The sequence below is a fragment of the Aptenodytes forsteri genome, unplaced genomic scaffold (assembly GCF_000699145.1).
Source record: "Aptenodytes forsteri isolate BGI_AS27 unplaced genomic scaffold, ASM69914v1 Scaffold164, whole genome shotgun sequence".
In the NCBI taxonomy this organism is placed as follows: Eukaryota; Metazoa; Chordata; class Aves; order Sphenisciformes; family Spheniscidae; genus Aptenodytes; species Aptenodytes forsteri.
This window is the reverse complement of record NW_008795527.1, coordinates 2,102,451-2,120,203: the sequence shown is the minus strand read 5'-3', so window position 1 is coordinate 2,120,203 and position 17,753 is coordinate 2,102,451. Positions and strand designations below refer to the sequence as shown.

At 37.8% G+C, this 17,753-nt stretch overlaps 1 protein-coding gene across 1 annotated transcript in view; it reads right to left on the bottom strand.

Moving 5' to 3' along the window:
* The window catches only part of OSBPL3 (oxysterol binding protein like 3), a 100,343-nt gene that overhangs the window by 31,991 nt on the left and 50,599 nt on the right, over nucleotides 1-17,753 (bottom strand). The window contains exons 4-12 of the mRNA XM_009282040.2: nucleotides 9,612-9,728; nucleotides 9,357-9,410; nucleotides 9,033-9,146; nucleotides 8,078-8,248; nucleotides 4,603-4,729; nucleotides 3,659-3,762; nucleotides 3,417-3,509; nucleotides 2,649-2,805; nucleotides 190-320 (exon numbers count right to left, since the gene is read on the bottom strand). Of these exons, the coding sequence (XP_009280315.1) occupies nucleotides 190-320; nucleotides 2,649-2,805; nucleotides 3,417-3,509; nucleotides 3,659-3,762; nucleotides 4,603-4,729; nucleotides 8,078-8,248; nucleotides 9,033-9,146; nucleotides 9,357-9,410; nucleotides 9,612-9,728 (1,068 nt within the window). The remainder of the gene's footprint in view (nucleotides 1-189; nucleotides 321-2,648; nucleotides 2,806-3,416; nucleotides 3,510-3,658; nucleotides 3,763-4,602; nucleotides 4,730-8,077; nucleotides 8,249-9,032; nucleotides 9,147-9,356; nucleotides 9,411-9,611; nucleotides 9,729-17,753) is intronic.

Below are 17,753 nucleotides of genomic sequence, written 5' to 3'. Positions count from 1 at the left end.
TGATTTCACAATACCTTTAACATTTAGGAAAGAGTCTTTGAAAAACACCATATATAATAACTTACTATGATTCAATACTGCAAATTCTAGCACAGAACAGACACTAAAGAAACAGAAATTAACTACTATAAAATTTAAAAGTAGTATCTGATGACAATGAAGCTTGCTGAGCTTCAGCATGTCACTTACGGATGTTAAGGCATTCTTCAAGCCAACTATTTGTGCAGATGGAGATGAGGATGCATCATGCTCCAGCACCTGCTTCAGCTTTTCTCTCTCTGTGGATATGGTGCTGAAAGCTGACCTCAAGGTGAAGTAAACTAGAACCATTTCGTAAAAATTGACAGTTAAAAACAGCTACCAATTGTATACATACCAATTATGCAAAACTTCAATGAAACATCATTTATGGTGACAGAAACAAGAATTTAGGTTGAGAGATCCAGGGTGGGTTACTAAAAACAAGTAATATTAATCAAAGTTATAGGGTAGATTTTTTAGTAGGAAAAATGTTTACGGTGAACACTACCGTGTTGGCTATATTAGCCACAGTCAAAATTACTCTGATTATTTGTGACAGATGGCAACAAAGCTAACTAACCACATCTGCTCTTCACTTGCTTTTGTTCCCCAATTAGCTTGAATCTTCAGATGGTCATGACTCTATTCCACATTCCTTTAAGTATTCCAGTGGGGGAGAAGAAGAGAGGGAAGAAAAAAAAAATGAAATAGAAAAAAAATAATCAAAAAAGCAGCTATAACACATACTGTGCCACAGCTGTAGGGTTAGTAGTTTCCCCACAAGGAAGTCAACTGTGGTGTTGAGTTTTGTTATCTCTTTTTGGGATAAAGAAATTTCAGCTTGTTAGATGATTTAGTGACTCAAAGGGTCAGATCCTGAATGTTGTGCACGTTACGCTGCTACTTCTACTCCTTCCTGAGCCAGTATCACCAGCCTGAAACATTTAAATCAGACAACAGATCATGCAATTTTAAAATCACTAGATTTTTAAAGGGGAAATGCACTTTCCTTACTTTTTTACTTTTAAGACATTTAATCTTTTCTTTAACCACAAGGAATAAAAATTTATTCGAGTAATATTTGTTTATGTAGGATTTCAACATTCATCTAACTGGAGAATGAGAGGATTTCTGAGGGCCTAATCAAGCCTTGTAATACAGTCATGAGAACTGTATCCATTTACAGGGAAATGAAGATGTAAAATCTGAGCATGGATGCATGGAAAGGGCAAAGAACAAGAAATCTCTGATACCTCCCCCTTCTAATCATCCACTCTGAGTTAACTTGAATCATCATCACTTCACTGAGTATTTGCTGTAACCTAATTTACTCTTCTAAGAAAATATTCTTAAGGTATATTTCAACACTGCAAACCATTACTGAAGCTAATTCTCATACTTGAACCTATCTGAAGAAATCTTTAACAGTATCACAGGGGATGGGGACAAAGAACTATCCACTATGATTTATTTTGTTAGCCTTTCATATGTGGATGACATGACCAGAATCTTCAGTGATCTTAAATGTCATTTAATAAGTTGTATACTAACTTAAATTTTCAAGAATTATTACATACTAAAGTACTAATGTTACATTTCATTTAATTTATATCAAAAGCTAAAGCAAAAGTTTTCTTCACTACCCTGTTTTGGGAGGGGTGCGGTATAAAGCAACTTTGGAAAAAAATTCTTTGTACTCTTAATAAAACAATACTGTATTAAATAGTACCAAGTCAATTGTCCCCTCAAATGCATGGGTCAACCTAACTAAAATTTCTGACTTGGACATTTCAGGCAAGATGATCTTGAGTAGGTGATCTCTTTGCTCTGCTTAATAGCAACTTTTCCAACTGTGCCCACCCTTTTTGGAAAACATACATCAGTTTTGAATATAATTGACTTTATAAAGTTTACTACTTAGGTATATTCCTTACATAACGGAATCAATCAGCACCAGAGGGCAAAAACAAGCAAAGAATGCTTATTGATAACATGAACCATTATCTTGTGCAAAAGGGGCAAAGCCAATACTTCCAAAAGTCTTTCAGATATAAATGCTTAAGTGCCTTCCTCACCAAGATCACTTAAACAATAAAAATGTTTCTGGTGCGACGCTGATGGAGCAAAGCACTGCTAATGAAAAATGATTTTGGGAGAAGAAACATTTCTAGTCAAGCTGCCCCTCTGGCTGCTTTACATGATTTTACTTTTCTGTATTCACTAAAAATAGGTTACTACCATAGCAACCCTTGCATCACCAACAAATGTTGACTCTGAAATACAGTGAAGCACACCGAATATACAAACATACATGTGCTCATATACACACATATGCATGTAAACACAAAAGAGTATAATCTGCTGTTGTGTTTATAGCAACTGATTTTAGGATTTTTACCTTTTGACAAAAAAATACAATCTGGGTTTTTAGCACATAAAACAAAGGGCTGTCCTTTATTAAATAAAAAACAAAAAAATGTTATGATTAAGCCACTTTTTTTCAAATTACTCAAGATCTCAACATTTTCTGCTTTTTCTAAACATTAAACAGGAAGCATTCTCAGAACTCACATCATTATTTAAATTGCAATGATACAAAACCACATATGAAAGACAATTTCATTTACCTTTATGTGCAATATGAAATAAGTCCTCTTGCATTTTAGTAAATTCTGATGATGCTTCAGAGCCATCAGAGTAATTTTTCTCCTCTACAAAATCTATTGTAGATAAGTTTGGATTGGAAGCATGCAGTCTCATAGGGGCAGAAAATACTGAAGGCACCTGTAAGGAGGAAAGCCGTTTGTGATGTTTTTACAAACTGCAAAGAAAATTTTGTTTTACTGTACCCACCCGGGTTACATGTTGGAGGCACCAAAACTGGAAAAACTGCTGTCAATTACCAATAGGCTTGGAATGGATGACACCTGGCAAATGAAACCATAGATATAACTTTGCCCAAGATATCATAATTGGAGATTTGGCAAAACTCCAAGAAACAAGCCCATTGAGAGCTGTAGCATATGCTATACTATTTTTCCCCACTTATAAGTATCTAATCACATGGCCTCTGGATACAAATGTGTACAAAACTATCTGGAGAATTTGCAAAAATCTGTACTGATAAAAAACCCCAACACCGCAACCCCCCCAGATTGGAGGCAGATTGAAAACATGGGTAAAAAACATGACCAGTCTCCTGAAAGTAACAGCACAGATCCTATTGCAGATATCAATGACAACGTATTTGTGTTTTGTCTGATAGATTACCACTTAAAATGAGCTAGCACAGAACACTACTTAGAAAGGATTAATATTTCCTAAACTGGTCACACCGAGAAGTGATCAATAACTAAGATTTGAAGAAAGATGGGCACTGAAAGGACTGAAGTCACCTGTAACATTCCTTTAGCCTCTTTCCCAACAACTCTGGATCGCCACCTCCTGTGTGTTCTCTTTTCCTTCTTTGGGCTTTCAAAAGGTCCAACCTTTTAACAACAAACAGGACAAAAATAATACAGATTGCCATGAAAATAGAAGAGCTAAGAAGAAATACCTTGGATCCTTTAGGATTTGGGGTTGTTTTTTGGAATTGCAAGGGAAAACTTTTTTTGGTTTTGTTTTTTAAACAACAAACCTGCATAGCATTTATAGCAGGCGCTGAATATGTCCTGTGAAGAACATCCATGCTCTGTAACAGCTGGTTCATTTCCAGTAAATATGTGTGACAATTGGAGAGGTCTGTTTTGAAAAAGAGAGTATTTTCAGTTGCCCTAAAGTAACAGACACACTGAGAGTTTTTTTCTTCGTAGGTTAGTCTTATTTTGATTGTAGCTAGCTTAAGTTATTCATTGACTAAAAGCACATTATTAGACAACTGGATAAAAAGCTTGTATCCTTCTATCTTCATGTTCAAATTCAAAATACTGAAATGCATCTACATGGTGTGTATAATGATCACGATATTTTATCCTAGTTGGTTGCAGAAAAATGAGAATAACGTGATAATTACTGCAGGTTGGGACTAGTCAGAGCTCCTCATGGTGAGGGTAACAATGCCATAGGCATCAAGACTGAGTTGTACATTCAGAGCTAGAGATGAGGCTCCTCTATATTAGAGCTGAAGCTCACTGGTAGGCAGAACTTTACCAAATAAGTATCACACAGACACTACCAACATGAGAAAGATCTTCATGCTCTTAGGAAAGCATGAAAGCAGAACGTGACTTTGAAGTAGGAAGATTTAGTGCTTTTTAAATGACTAGATTTTAGATGCTTCCCTTTTTTGAATACCCAGCTTAGGAAAGGTCAAATCTTACTACTGAAGGTGATGTTCGTATATAAAAAAAAAGTACTGAAATATATAGGTTCCTTGAAGAGGTGCCCACAATTGTTACCCCCACATCCAAAATCACTAGTCCTTTTGAAAAGAAGTGAGTAGCCAGTTAATCAACAACCACCCCTTTCCTCCCTCCAGTTTCAGAGAAAACTCTAACTGTAATGACTACTTACAGTGTAGTATTCTTGTCAAGAAAAACTAGGGGAAATAGGCTACTTTCAACTTCCTTCAAATATCATTACCTCTTGAGCATTTTTCCATGTCTTCAGAAGACTGTAGCCAAGATGAAATCCTGGACTCATTACTTGAAAAGGAAAATGACAAATTACCTCCAGGTGACAACGAATTCTGTTTGGTCAAGCTGCCTGCCTGTTCCAAAGAAGAACAAGTGAATTATTAACAAACAATATCTTAATGTTGTATGCACCAATTTTGACAACCAACAGTTGAGGTCCATGATCAGGGACAAGGACTGAAGGCATCAATAACATGGAGGAGAAAAAGTGTATGAACTAGACTAGGTGTACAGTCATTGAGCATAACGTCAGGATATCTAACATAACTGCTGTCCACAAGCAGTAGAAATACTAAACGAACCATACAAATTTGCTGAAAACTAAATTTTGAGGAAGGGCAAAGTTCTGCATAAATTAAGTCAACTTAATACAATTAAAGCACCATATCTGAACAGAACCAAAGCCGGACATTCTGTTCCTTCTTCATGCTCCCCAAAGAAGCCCCCAAAGTAACTTAAATGTAACATGCACATATTTGTTAAAGCTATTTTTCAGTGAAGAAACCAAGATCTACTAGATGTTATTTAAAAATTTTACTCAATGTTGTATGACTTTAGCATGGATTTGACTTGACAGGTCTTAATAGGTGTGTGACCATACACCTCATCTGGGTAAATACCCTTTTACAACGTCTCAGTAACCATTTTCAAACTGATCTCATTTTCAGCAGTGCCCACTATCAGATGCTTCAGGAGATGCTGGAAATTCTGTGTAAGAGCTAACTGAGCAGTAAAATTAAGTAGCTTCCAATGGGAAGAAATTTCTACCCAATACTATTACCAGTTGATTGTGGCCTATAATGATGGTTTCTTCTCTAATGTAACTACAAATAATAGCCATTCAAATGCCTCATAATTTTTAGACCTTACTAAACTTTTCATTTTTAATAATATCTATGTCAGGAAGTTGCACAAATTACATGCTTTGTCAACGTCTTGTTTAAAATCAGTTTTAAAATGTTTCATCTTAAGTGACATTACATGACCACTTTACTGGTTATGAGAAAAGCTGACTAAATTGTTTGGCTTGTCTCTGAAGCATACACTTTACAAACTTTGTTACCTCCTGCTCACCTTATATCAAAACTCAGGTAGTATAGTTTTAAATCTATTCATAGGAAACATCATCTACATCGCAGTCAGCTGCCGTATTCTTAGTTGGTCTTTTTAAATTTACAATATAAGCTCCAACCTGAGTTGCAGAATAAAATAAAATGCACTATCCACATGATGTCATTCAGTACTGTGTAAATTTGTATAGTCAGTATGCAATAATAGTAAGCACCAATAAGCACACTTATTTTTAAATTAATCTATGTAGTTTAACTGTTTTATTCCTACATAAAGCTGTATGAGCTTTAGTCATCTATATATGTATACCCAAATAATAATCCCAGCACCTTTAAAAGCACAAGTAAACTGAATTTAAAGATGAGCAATTGTATTGGCATTTTGTGAACAAATCCCACATTTATCTCTTCAGAAATCTATCTCATGTAACCAACTTTTCCAGAACTCATACACATGAGGGGCATGAGCAGGAGGGAAGAAGGAAGTAGGCATTGCCAAGAAACGGGCAAGAGAGAGTTTGTGTAGCTCCAGTTAGCATAGTTTTGCTTTTGATCAGCATGGCTAAGCTTTAAAATCCAAGCATTCCACATAAACATATGTAGATACATGCACCTACCTCCCAACAACAACAAAAAAACATATGTGAAAACCGATCAGGTGTTTCTAAAAGCAAATAAAATGCAATGCAAAGCTCACTTGATATATTTTTCTCAAAATAACCTAACTGCTGGATTGATATCAACTAACATCAAACTAGGACTGGTGTAAATTGGCAAACTTCCATTTAGCTTCAGCAGAGCTAAGGTGATTAATTGCAGCTTAAGAACTATCCCCTTCTATTTTTCACATGAAAATAAGTAAGGCTTCTTCGCAGTGCAAATCTGGATTAATAAATTAGAAGTGAATTAAAGTCTTTCATGCCAAAGAAAAAATGGTTAGTTTCCTGACAGTGAGCATAGATTTTAGATATGATGGTTACATGGAATTTTTTTTTTTTTTCTTTGAGAGCACAGGCATAGATATATCACGGGCTTTGCAATGTTCCACTTTTGCCCTTGATATTCGTCTCCCCTTCTATCCCTGCTGTCTTTTGGGAGAAAAGAACTAAATGGCCACAGGAGGTTTGCCATTTCCTTGCAGACACAGCCTCAGAAGAGCAGGCTGTCAGAGCCACAGAGGTGCTGGCACCATGGAAAGCATGCAGACAGCTCTTTGCAGAACAGCCCTGTTACCACAGGGTGAATTACTGTTCTTTCAGCTGCCCGCTTGCACAGATCCCCTCCCTCTCAACCACTAGCAAAAAGCTGTTCAGGCACGTAAAACTAATACTCAGTTACAGCATAGTCCTACCAAAGTGATGAACTGCAGGTATTGGGGAACAAGCCCACTCATCATACAGCAACACAGCCAGGGAAAAGAAAACCTTAGACAGCAGAGTAACAAAGAGGTGATTGCTGTTTAGGAGACGCTCTGGAGTTGACAGAAACAGAGAGCCGTTTCAGTTATAGTAAGTAACACCGTATTGCTAAAAAAAGACATTATTCTCAAAAGAGATCACGGTTTCTAAACTAGAGCAGAAAAGCTTCTTTGGGTGAACGTCAGCCAGTCAATGTGCAGACTGCTGAAGGCACAGAGGTTGTGTTCAGGCACAGGACACAATCACTCTTCTGTGAGCCTGCATCAAAGAGGTCATTTATGGTGTCAGACTGAGCATTTGTCAGGTCATTTGTGAAACTAACGCTCACAGACTACCTAAAGAGAACTACACTGCTGACTGCATCCATCCAGACCCCATACCCACCTACAGCATGGTCCTTGGATTGGTTTGAATAATGCTTCTACCTCACTTAAAAATATAAATAGTGGCTACAGGTGATGGCTCTTGGATAATTCCTACATACTCCTCATGTAAGCACAGTCAGATTCATTAATGTAAAAGGGGAGAGGTTTTATTAGCTAAAGGATAAATGAAAAAATGCTAAAGGGGAAAAAAAAAATCTAGCTGAGTACTCTTCTGTGACCCAGACTAATATTCACCAGCATGTATCAGACACATACTGATATATGTCTCAAAAATTATGAGGATTCTAACTCAATATGCAGTTTTAAAAGTCATCATGAAAATATAATTTACTGCATTAAAACAATGAGACAATATTATGAAATTTAACAGCATCATAGAGAAAACTGCTTGGGAGTAAATCAATAAATAATATCATCTTCCTCTTGACACGTTAGTTCATAACGTAAACCCCACCACAAACTTCCATTATGCTCTTTACTTAATAAACACAAATCAGACTAATTTAATCCCTGATGAAAGCTTATTATTTGTAAATCGTAACTATTACCTTTCTACCTGGAGTAGAATCACAAAAACCAGGGACAGAGTCCGCAGTAGTAGACACAGGGAAGAAAAGATTATTGACGTCATGAGGAAACATGGAGATTTCATTCTGACGGTACATTCTGTGATGACGAAGTTTTGCTACCCATTCATCAAACAGGTCCTGAGATTTCACCTACACAAAATTTCAGGTTTTATAACATTCACATTCAAAATCACTATCAAAGAAACTAAGGTATTTTGTGCTCATTAGACAGCTAGCCTGGCTGACCTTTATTGGCAAAATATCAGGAAAGTTTTTCTAATGATGCTCCTACTAAAATGCATACTGTATGAACTTAAGCATGACAGAAAATTAATCACAGGATAAAGTCAAGAATAAGAGAAAGTTCGATTAGTATAGTTATGACTTCCAATGCAGAACACAATACCTAGCAACTTCTAGATGGAAAAAAAAACCAATATAAATAAAAAAAAATTTAATTTGTCATTTCTTAATTGCAATTTTTAAGGTTTAGTCAAGGTTTAACTAGCCACAAATAGAAATTTGATTTTGGTGATGTATTTTAAAACAATTTATTCCACAAGGATAGACAAATCTACATATTTGACTGTGGAAAATACTTCCTATAGATAAGACAAAGAGCAAGATACAACTACTGAAAATAAAAGCACTTGTGCAACAAGTGCATACCCTTCGCTGAAAAAAGTGCCGGGTGAAAAGAGTGCTGCTAAACATGAGGCATCTTTGAAGTTTCTATTCAGAACAGGGTTACTGACTCTGGAACAGTACAATAAGACCTCTCAAGTTATAAAGTGTAAACTAGCCTGCTGGGAATAAAAGTAAGTTATTAGTGTAACTAACAGACCTCCTACTGATAAAAAAAAAAAAAGTCTCCACCACACACAGCTAATGTTGTTATTTTGGAAGCAAGGTTATAACAATCTTGAAGACCTACCTTCAGATGGTATATCTGCTCTTCTGTATCCAAATCTATACATTTTGTTGATTTCTTTACAGACATGACAGAAAGTCCAACATCAATACAGCCATGAAGCTTCCCTCTCTCTATCTGCAAAGAAGTAAAAAGAATACAATCACTCCAGAATAAAGAAAAAGGATAGATATTACCTGCTGAAACCATCATTTCCCCCCCCTCAACCTACTGTTTAGAACTGCTGAAACTCTATTTCCCATTGCCAACAATATGGAATTACTGTTATTTTGGATAAAATAGTGTTGTTACCATACAATGGCCTTAAAGGGTTTCAAGATCACTTACATCAGCTTGGCATTTAGAATACTTCAAAATCCCTCTATCCAAAAAGAAGTATCTCTGTAACCAGAAATGCAGAGAATTAAAAACAAACAAACACAACACCCCCCCAAAAAAACAAACAAAAAACCAACCCAACCCACCCCATATTTCTTTGGAGAACACTTTCTCTGCTCTTAAGTAACCTTTTTGCCACAAAACCACACCAAGCAAGTCCCACTCACATGGCATTACGCTTTCAGATACACATTCCATTCCTACCTTGTGCCAGCCCTTCAAAGGCCATTTCCTCTTTTTCAGCAAGCAGCCCTCCTGCTTCTGTGGCTCCTGGGTAATATTCATTGCTCCTCGGAGTCCTTCTACAATTTCCCAGCTGTCCTGCTTAAACAGAAAATCCAAATGTAGATCTTATTTCTTGCAAAGAACAGAATTGTTAAGAGAGATTCAAGAGGAAGAAGGCTGTAAGTAAAAAAAACCCAAATTATGTTGAAATCTAACCTTAGATCTGTCTTTACACTTTGTTATGTATCTTCCAAGAGACAAGATTCTTTTTTTATTTTGATAGAAAGAATACAAACTAAACACTATTTTTATGACACTGCTTCATTGAACGTTTGTGTTTACCAGAATTTTATATGTATATTTTTCTGTACATACATACACACAGTGTATAGCCACAGCCTAGTCACAATTTAGCATAAAAAATCTTCTGCCATCACAGGCAGAAACAGCCTATGCTAAAAGGATATGTTTTATAGGTTATGAAGCAGAAATAAAAGACACTGAAAACGAAGACCTTTTCTATAAAACTCTTTTGCCCATATTCAGTAACTCAAGGTTTTGTGTTTGGTGTGAATTACAGCCTCCCTAAAGTCAAAATAACAAAATAAAATAAAAACAAATGAAAAAACCAGGGCAGTCACTCAAGTACTATGAGGAACATAACATAAAAGGAGAACACAAGAAAAATAAAAACTACCCTTCATCAGATACACCTCTAATTAAAAGAGGATCTCTCTTTTTTGCCATCAGGAACTCTTAAACGAAAGACCCTGCAGCAACATAACAAAGAAGAGAATAAATCTCACAGTATTTTTACAGTTCTTATTTATGGAACGACTGCTAATGACAATGTAACATGAGTTTCAAGATTTCTGATCAGAGATCTCATGAATTATTTATTGCCAGCTACCATAGGATTTGACAAGATCTAGAATTATGAACAACTGACAGGAAATGGCATGTGCTAGTACCATCCCCATATATTTGAAAAAGACAAAGAATACTTTAACATCTAGAATTTCTTATTTATGGAACGACTGCTAATGACAATGTAACATGAGTTTCAAGATTTCTGATCAGAGATCTCATGAATTATTTATTGCCAGCTACCATAGGATTTGACAAGATCTAGAATTATGAACAACTGACAGGAAATGGCATGTGCTAGTACCATCCCCATATATTTGAAAAAGACAAAGAATACTTTAACATCTAGAATTTAATGACAAAAAAGGATTATTATGAAACACTTTGGGGAAAACAGAACTGTACCAGGTAGGTAAGTACTTGTGATCCTCCCTGTAAGATACACAGGGAAGTATTCCCCAAAAGAACTTGACTGACTCAAAAAAACTTAAAAACAAAAATGAAACAAAAATTAGCAAAAGTGCTAGTTGTGCTCATTTATCCATCTCCAGAATCCTTAAAATTCACCCCTAGAAACCTAGAAAAAAAATTACGTCAGGTAATATGCTCATTACTTGAGTAACAAGGCGTAACGGCAAACCATCTTCTAAAAGACATTCATTAAACACTTCAAGGAATGTAATCTCTTATTCCACCACGTTACTGGTGGCACTCCACTATTTTGTTATTATTTTCCTTGCACTGCACTTTATGGAACAAACTGGAAAGCTGCTCTGCTGCCCTGGCTTGAGTTCACTCTGCCAACACTCACCACAAAACAGGCTGCAGGCAATAGAAATGTGGGGCTGAGCAGCTCCACAGACCACCCAATGATGTTCTACTACTTGAAGGTAAGTCAAAACTGCAGTTGTCCTAACTGAAATTGTTATCACGGCACACATTTTGTGCCCCTACAGGTTTGGGTTTTATCCTTGTCAGTTTTGTAACAAACAGCTTCTTTCTCCCTCCAGGTTGAGAGAGATTTTGACAGCTACTTAGATACCATTATTTCTAACCAAGGATCATGAAATCGTATTTTTTCTATTGAAAACCAGAAGTTACACTCCATATTCTTTATTTTTTATTTTTACTACTTTGGGACTCACTTATAATTCTCAATAATCATGAACCTTTTCCTGCTTTGGGGTAAATTACTATGATACCAGATCAGGGAACAGAGAAGTTATTCATGGATATCATGAGTTAGCGGGCTGAAGGGAGAGCAGAAGGCCTCCTCGGCTGTCTCCAGCACATCAGCCTAACACCAGCCACAGCAGCACGTGCTCTGCTGCTAGGGACCAACAGCACTGGTCTTTCACAGGGTGAAGCTGGCAGAGAATGAAGCAGAGAGCCAGCCTGTGCCTGTGCAAGGACAGTTAGCTAGAGCTTGCTAGCTGCAGTTTGACAGCTATTCAAGTACAAAGGCAGCTCTAAGCCTCCACAATTAAGGACTTTTTTTCCCCTCTTTTTTTTTTTTGACAGAACATTCCAGTCTACAACCTTGAAAGCCAAAAAGAAATTATGTTCCACCACCTCTTTTGCCATAAATGTAAATATTAGGCCACTAAATGCTTTCTGTAGTGGTCTTGGATTACTTTTTCCTGTTAAAGATTATGTATTAAGCCTATAATCACAAGGATTGGGACTGTTATGATGACAGAGAGCAGCCTCTTTAAATATCATCAAATATAGTGTAATGCTACACTTTACATTAACTAAGTAACTGCTGAACTTACTGCTGCTTAAATGTCCACGTGTGGATAAAATCTCATCTCCTCAGAAAATATGATCTACTAAATGAGCCAATATAAAAAATAATCTTGACATTAGCCGATTTCAAATTGGGGAGTTGGATAAAGGTAAACATTTTAAAAAGTGAGAAACCTGATGGAACTAGTGAGAGAGAATTCTAACTAACAGGCACATCTGTGAGATTAAGAAAAATGTTGTGTTTATGCTTTTGCTTCTTTCTTCTTGAAATTAGCCAGAAGAGTTTAAAGGCTGTTTTGCCTGATTACCAAGCAAGCTATTTCCCCTGCCTTTGCCAAAATATATTAAACTGCAGTACCCAAACACATAACTTCTCCACTGAGAATTAATCTGATAGCAGTCAAGACTAGCGAACAGTAGATCCTTTTCAATATTCTAGTGTTATACCTAACAAAACAACTTTCTTGAACTTTGGATCAAGTTCTCACAGACTTTGGTTAAGCTTAAACACAGTATATGGTTGATAGAGTGGTCTGCTTGCAGGAGACAAGCAGAAATTTCAGCACAATCAAGAAAAACATAAGAATCCAGATTCACCTTTCTGTAAGGATAAGCCTTAGAAAGAAAGAGAATCCTGAAGTGAGACAGACCAATGCTACACTGGGCATATGAGATGAAGAGAAAGGAAGCAGCTGAGAAATAGCTCAGCCAATTACACCCACCTGGAATATACATGGTGTCAATAGTTTTGGTCAAACTTTTAAATACAGAGCACATCCTGGCCTGCATTACAACTCCAATTTTGTCTGGGCCTCTCAGGCAGTCCAGACACAAGGTGTCTCCCACGTTCCGGCAGGAGAGCTACATTTCTCCCTGTTCTTCAGGTCAGTGAGGTGGCCAAGAATGTGCCTTCATAATTAAGTAAGTGTGAAAATGGGAAGAAAAGCTGAAGTAGGAGCACTTCTTCCCACCAAGTAGGCCCGATGGCCTGCCAAATCTCAGGCGGTGAAGACAAGTCTCCTACTCTCATTTCTGCCCTGGGAACCTCACCTTCAATTGCAAACTTTACATAAAGGTAGCTTAGTTGGATTAGAAATGGATCCTTTTAAAAGCATGAGACTATTTAATCAACTAAGTTACCCAAGGAAAGGCAAGGAATAGCTCAGAGAATTAACAGTTTGGGGACCTGCTGGATACATGCAAGGTGCAATGCTGCATTAACAGCATCCGGTCCTCTTCCACATGCATCTGTCCAGAAGACTCCAACCTTTCCCACCTGAGCCTCGGAACTCCCACATTTTTTCAAAACAGTGCTGCTGTGACTGGTTTTGCATCTGTTTGCTCTTGACCCAGACCCTACAGGATCTTGATCGGTATTTTGTTTTGCGAGAGATCTGACACCTCATTTAATGAGGAAAAAGCATCAGTTGGCTATTGCTGGGAGCAGCTGCAGAAGTGAAAAAAACCTGCTTACTCTCTAAAATGAAGGCAAATTAATCAGGCTGGTCAGTTATCATCTATTCTCATCTGTCTGAAACAGCAGAGGAGTGAATTGGAGATACAGGATTTCCTGAAAGCTACTGGAAGCATTCAGATTATGCTCCATTTTGCTGATTCTTATCCCACAATAGGGAACTGAAAGAGATACCCCAAACCACAGTGCTAAACTAAAAAAACCCAACCACTACGCACCACTACCCCCCCCCCAAAAAAAAAACCCCAAACCAAAACTCCCAGCTGAATGGCATTAACAATTCTAGCGTAAGGCTGATGTCCAGACTGGTCGTGTCTTAAGGCTATGACACTACAGAAGATTTTGTATCATTATGGGCCAATATCTGCACAAAATTATCAACACTGCATTTGCTGCCCAGGCAGAAGTTTCACCCAAGGCTGAGGGAGGAACATACTCTTTACTTTTCTCAGGTCCAGAGGTGCTTATTTCAGATCAGCACTGGAAAAATCACCCTATAGTTGCTACTTGGCTTATACCTGCTCTGTGGCTGAGGAAAAAAAACATACACTTTTGTCTTCAGAGATAAGTCTGTCATTAGGTAACTGTAGTAATTTTCTTTGTTTAATAAAATAAAAGCCACCTCATTTTCTGCAATATACTGTACCATATATCTCCTCAAGGCAAATTATTGCAGGAGAAATAATGAAGTAATGAGTTTGAACGTCTCTCAGACCGATGCTTGCAGTTGCAGCTCCCTGAACGAAACAGCTGACAGTGCCAGACTTTCTTCCAGTGTAAAATGCAGTCAGTTGTACCGAATATTTTAAAGTGCCAAAAATAGAAACCTGCTTTGTGGAGGATAAGGATTGGCATCAGCTGCAACTAAAGCATTTGTTACAGTTCATAAAATTGGCAGAAATGATTTAATTTTCTTTTTAGAACATGAGTTTTTTTAAGCAGCTCTCCTGACCTAAAGCTTTTCCCTACTGAATCTATTTTAAAAGTTAGTTAACATATTAGACTTAAAAATAACTACCACAATATATCTTCTTTTGATCACAGGTCAATTTAAATTTAAAGATCAACACCAATTTTCCTTCCTCACAAAACACAGTTTGAGTTGTGGCTTTGTAGAAGAGACCCCTTTCCATGACTGAAGGAGAGGAGCAGAGAAGAGCAGAAGTGGGAAGTGGCAGTAGCCTCAAACCTCCTATGAGGCTTCAAGGTGAAGGTGAACTTAGTGGAACAGCATTAACTGCTGACCTCTTCAGTTCACACTGCAAATGTGTTGCATCTGGCAAAAAAGGAGCACAAGTGTAGCAAAAGAATCATAGAATAGTTTGGGTTGGAAGGGACCTCTAAAGGTCATCTAGTCCAACCCCCCTGCCGTGGACAGGGACATCTTCAACTAGATCAGGTTGCTCAGAGCCCCGTCCAACCTGACCTGGAATGTTTCCAGGGATGGGGCATCCACCACCTCTCTGGGCAACATGTTCCCATGCTTCACCACCCTCAGCATAAAAAATTTCTTCCTTAGATCTAGTCTCAATCTACCCCCCTTTAGTTTAAAGCCATTCCCCCTTGTCCTGTCGCAACAGGCCCTGCCCTTTTATAAGTGCCAGTACCTACTGACCCTCAACCCAGTTAGAACTGCTGTTCTGCATATTCTGTTCGGGAACCTGCTTTATTGTTCTAATCATTGATGTTCTCATGAATTAGGGCTTTAATTTGGATTCCCCCCTACAACAACCTTGGAAAAGCCAAGCTACCTATTAAAATAAACAGTCAGCCTGCATGGCAGTAAATTCCAAACATTTGCTGCTGTCACCCAACCTGGGTTTCACCACAGTACCGGAACATTTTTTGAACTTGCACACCAGAGCTACATGACCAGAAAAATACCGAAGCACTTCGTTGCTTAGAAGCACTGTGGAAAAGCCCTCTTTCTATGCAAGATTTATGAAATCCTTGTTTAAGACTCTGTCCTCTCCTGTTTATTGACATCACACAAGCAATGCACAGGACCACTGACAAGAATGGCAAGGATAGCATAGGTCAGGATGCAACAGAGTATGCCCACAATCTGCTTGCCCTACACTTGCTTCAGACAAGGCTGTCACCCTGCACGAAGCATGGTTCATTTTATTTTTAGAGTTCTGCAGAAATAAGCTTTCCTGCAGAATATACAGTTTCCTTATGGTCTGACAAAATAATACGAACATCGACCCTAAGGTGGGCCAGCATATTCCTCTTTCTTTTCCATCTCTCACAGATGAGAGATTAATTTAAAAAAATAACAAGGCAAGAGATGATAAATATTGGTATGATAAATCTAGGAACAAAAAAACCCACACTTCTCTCTAAACTGGTCATTTTTCCTGTTCTATACCTCGGAATTTCAGCACGCTGAAAGATACAGACTTACACAGACTAGATCGAACACAGGGCCTTCCTAAGGCTCACTGGTAACACATGACACCAGGAGGGCAAGTAAATTAACAGCTGATGAATGAAACCCAATTTCTTCTGATAAATACGCACTAAATCTCAATACATAACTGCACCACCCATATAGCCAGCGTCCGTTTTGAAACAGGAAACTCCACCCTGCCCTCCTGAGAAATGACAAACAATTTGGTGTTTGAAGATCACTTTATCCTTTTAAGGTAACATATATTCGAGGCATTGTTATAAAGTAAGTGATAAAATCAAATTTATCATCATTTTAAGATTCAGTACTGTTACCGTTGGGCAAAACTTCACCAGCAAAAAATAAAATGGATTTTTAATGAATGGTGGGACATCAGATTTGAACATATAGTTCATTTACTTTTCTGCTATATGAACTTTTAAAAAAAATAATTTTTTTGATATGTAGTTAGTCATGAAGCCTCTGTTACAAAAAGTCAGAATAATTTTAATATCACTTTCAAAGCTAAGACAGCAAAAAGGATCTTGACCAAGAGGTACTTGAGACTGAGTCCCTCTTCCTGACTTCTGAAAAGGCTACAGACAATCTCTCTGCTACTATTAAGTGCTTTTATGCATGCCCCTAGCCAGCTTTCAAGAAGAGTTTTGGCTTCCAGAGTGTCTTCAACAAAAGACACGTAAGTGAGCTACAACTCTGTGGGAATCACTAGCATCTTACAATCAGAAGAAAATGTTTAAAAGAAAAACACCACACTTTTTTTTCCACTTTGCTTCAGGATACAAAGAACTAAACGCTTTTTGAGGAAAAAAAAAAGTATATAAAAAGCGTCTTTCAGAAAGCAATCCGGTTCTTCCAGAGGAGAGGGAGATGCCAGCTATGCCAACCCAAGAAGGAGCCAGACTGACAAATACCCACTTCCTTCTCCCTGGGCCACTGCTGTTTTGATGGCAGTCTCCAGATGGAGTACCAAAACCTCTCTAACACCTCTCAAAGGTGCAGCCATTTTGGAGATGAGGAGGACTTACAGAGGCAATCAAATAGCTCTGTAGGCAAAACTTTTGAGGACCATGCCTGAATTAAGTTTAAAATCTGTTTTATGTTGACAGTTTCCACAGCTATGCATGTACTCTTCCTGTGCCGGATGCTGGTTTTTATACTGAAACCCTCGTATGCGTGTAAACCCTGTGCTGCCCTCAATCTTGAATTCTGCACCTTCTGATGCCCTGAGCAGCAGCAGATGGTGGGGAAGTTTCTGAACAGAGTGCTCTGCCCAATACCCAATACCGTGAAATCCATTTATGCCCATACTCACAGATTTACCCTTTTGCAGGTTCCCTTCACACGCCTGTTTGGACAGATCCTGGCGCCCAATCAAGAGACAAACTGCTTCTGGCCAGTCTGAGGCAGGCTGCTCTCGGCAATAATATATTGCATCTCTAATAGGAAGAGCTACACCAAAGGGGAGAGACTCCAGATCTCTTAAGGTGAAACCTTAAAATTAATGAGGAAAAAAAATAAACTGTTTTATCGAAACTAGATAAAGTGTATTTCCTATTAGGCAAGCACAAGACTTAGTAATATCATATTACTAAGTAATATGTAAATAGTAAAATCATAT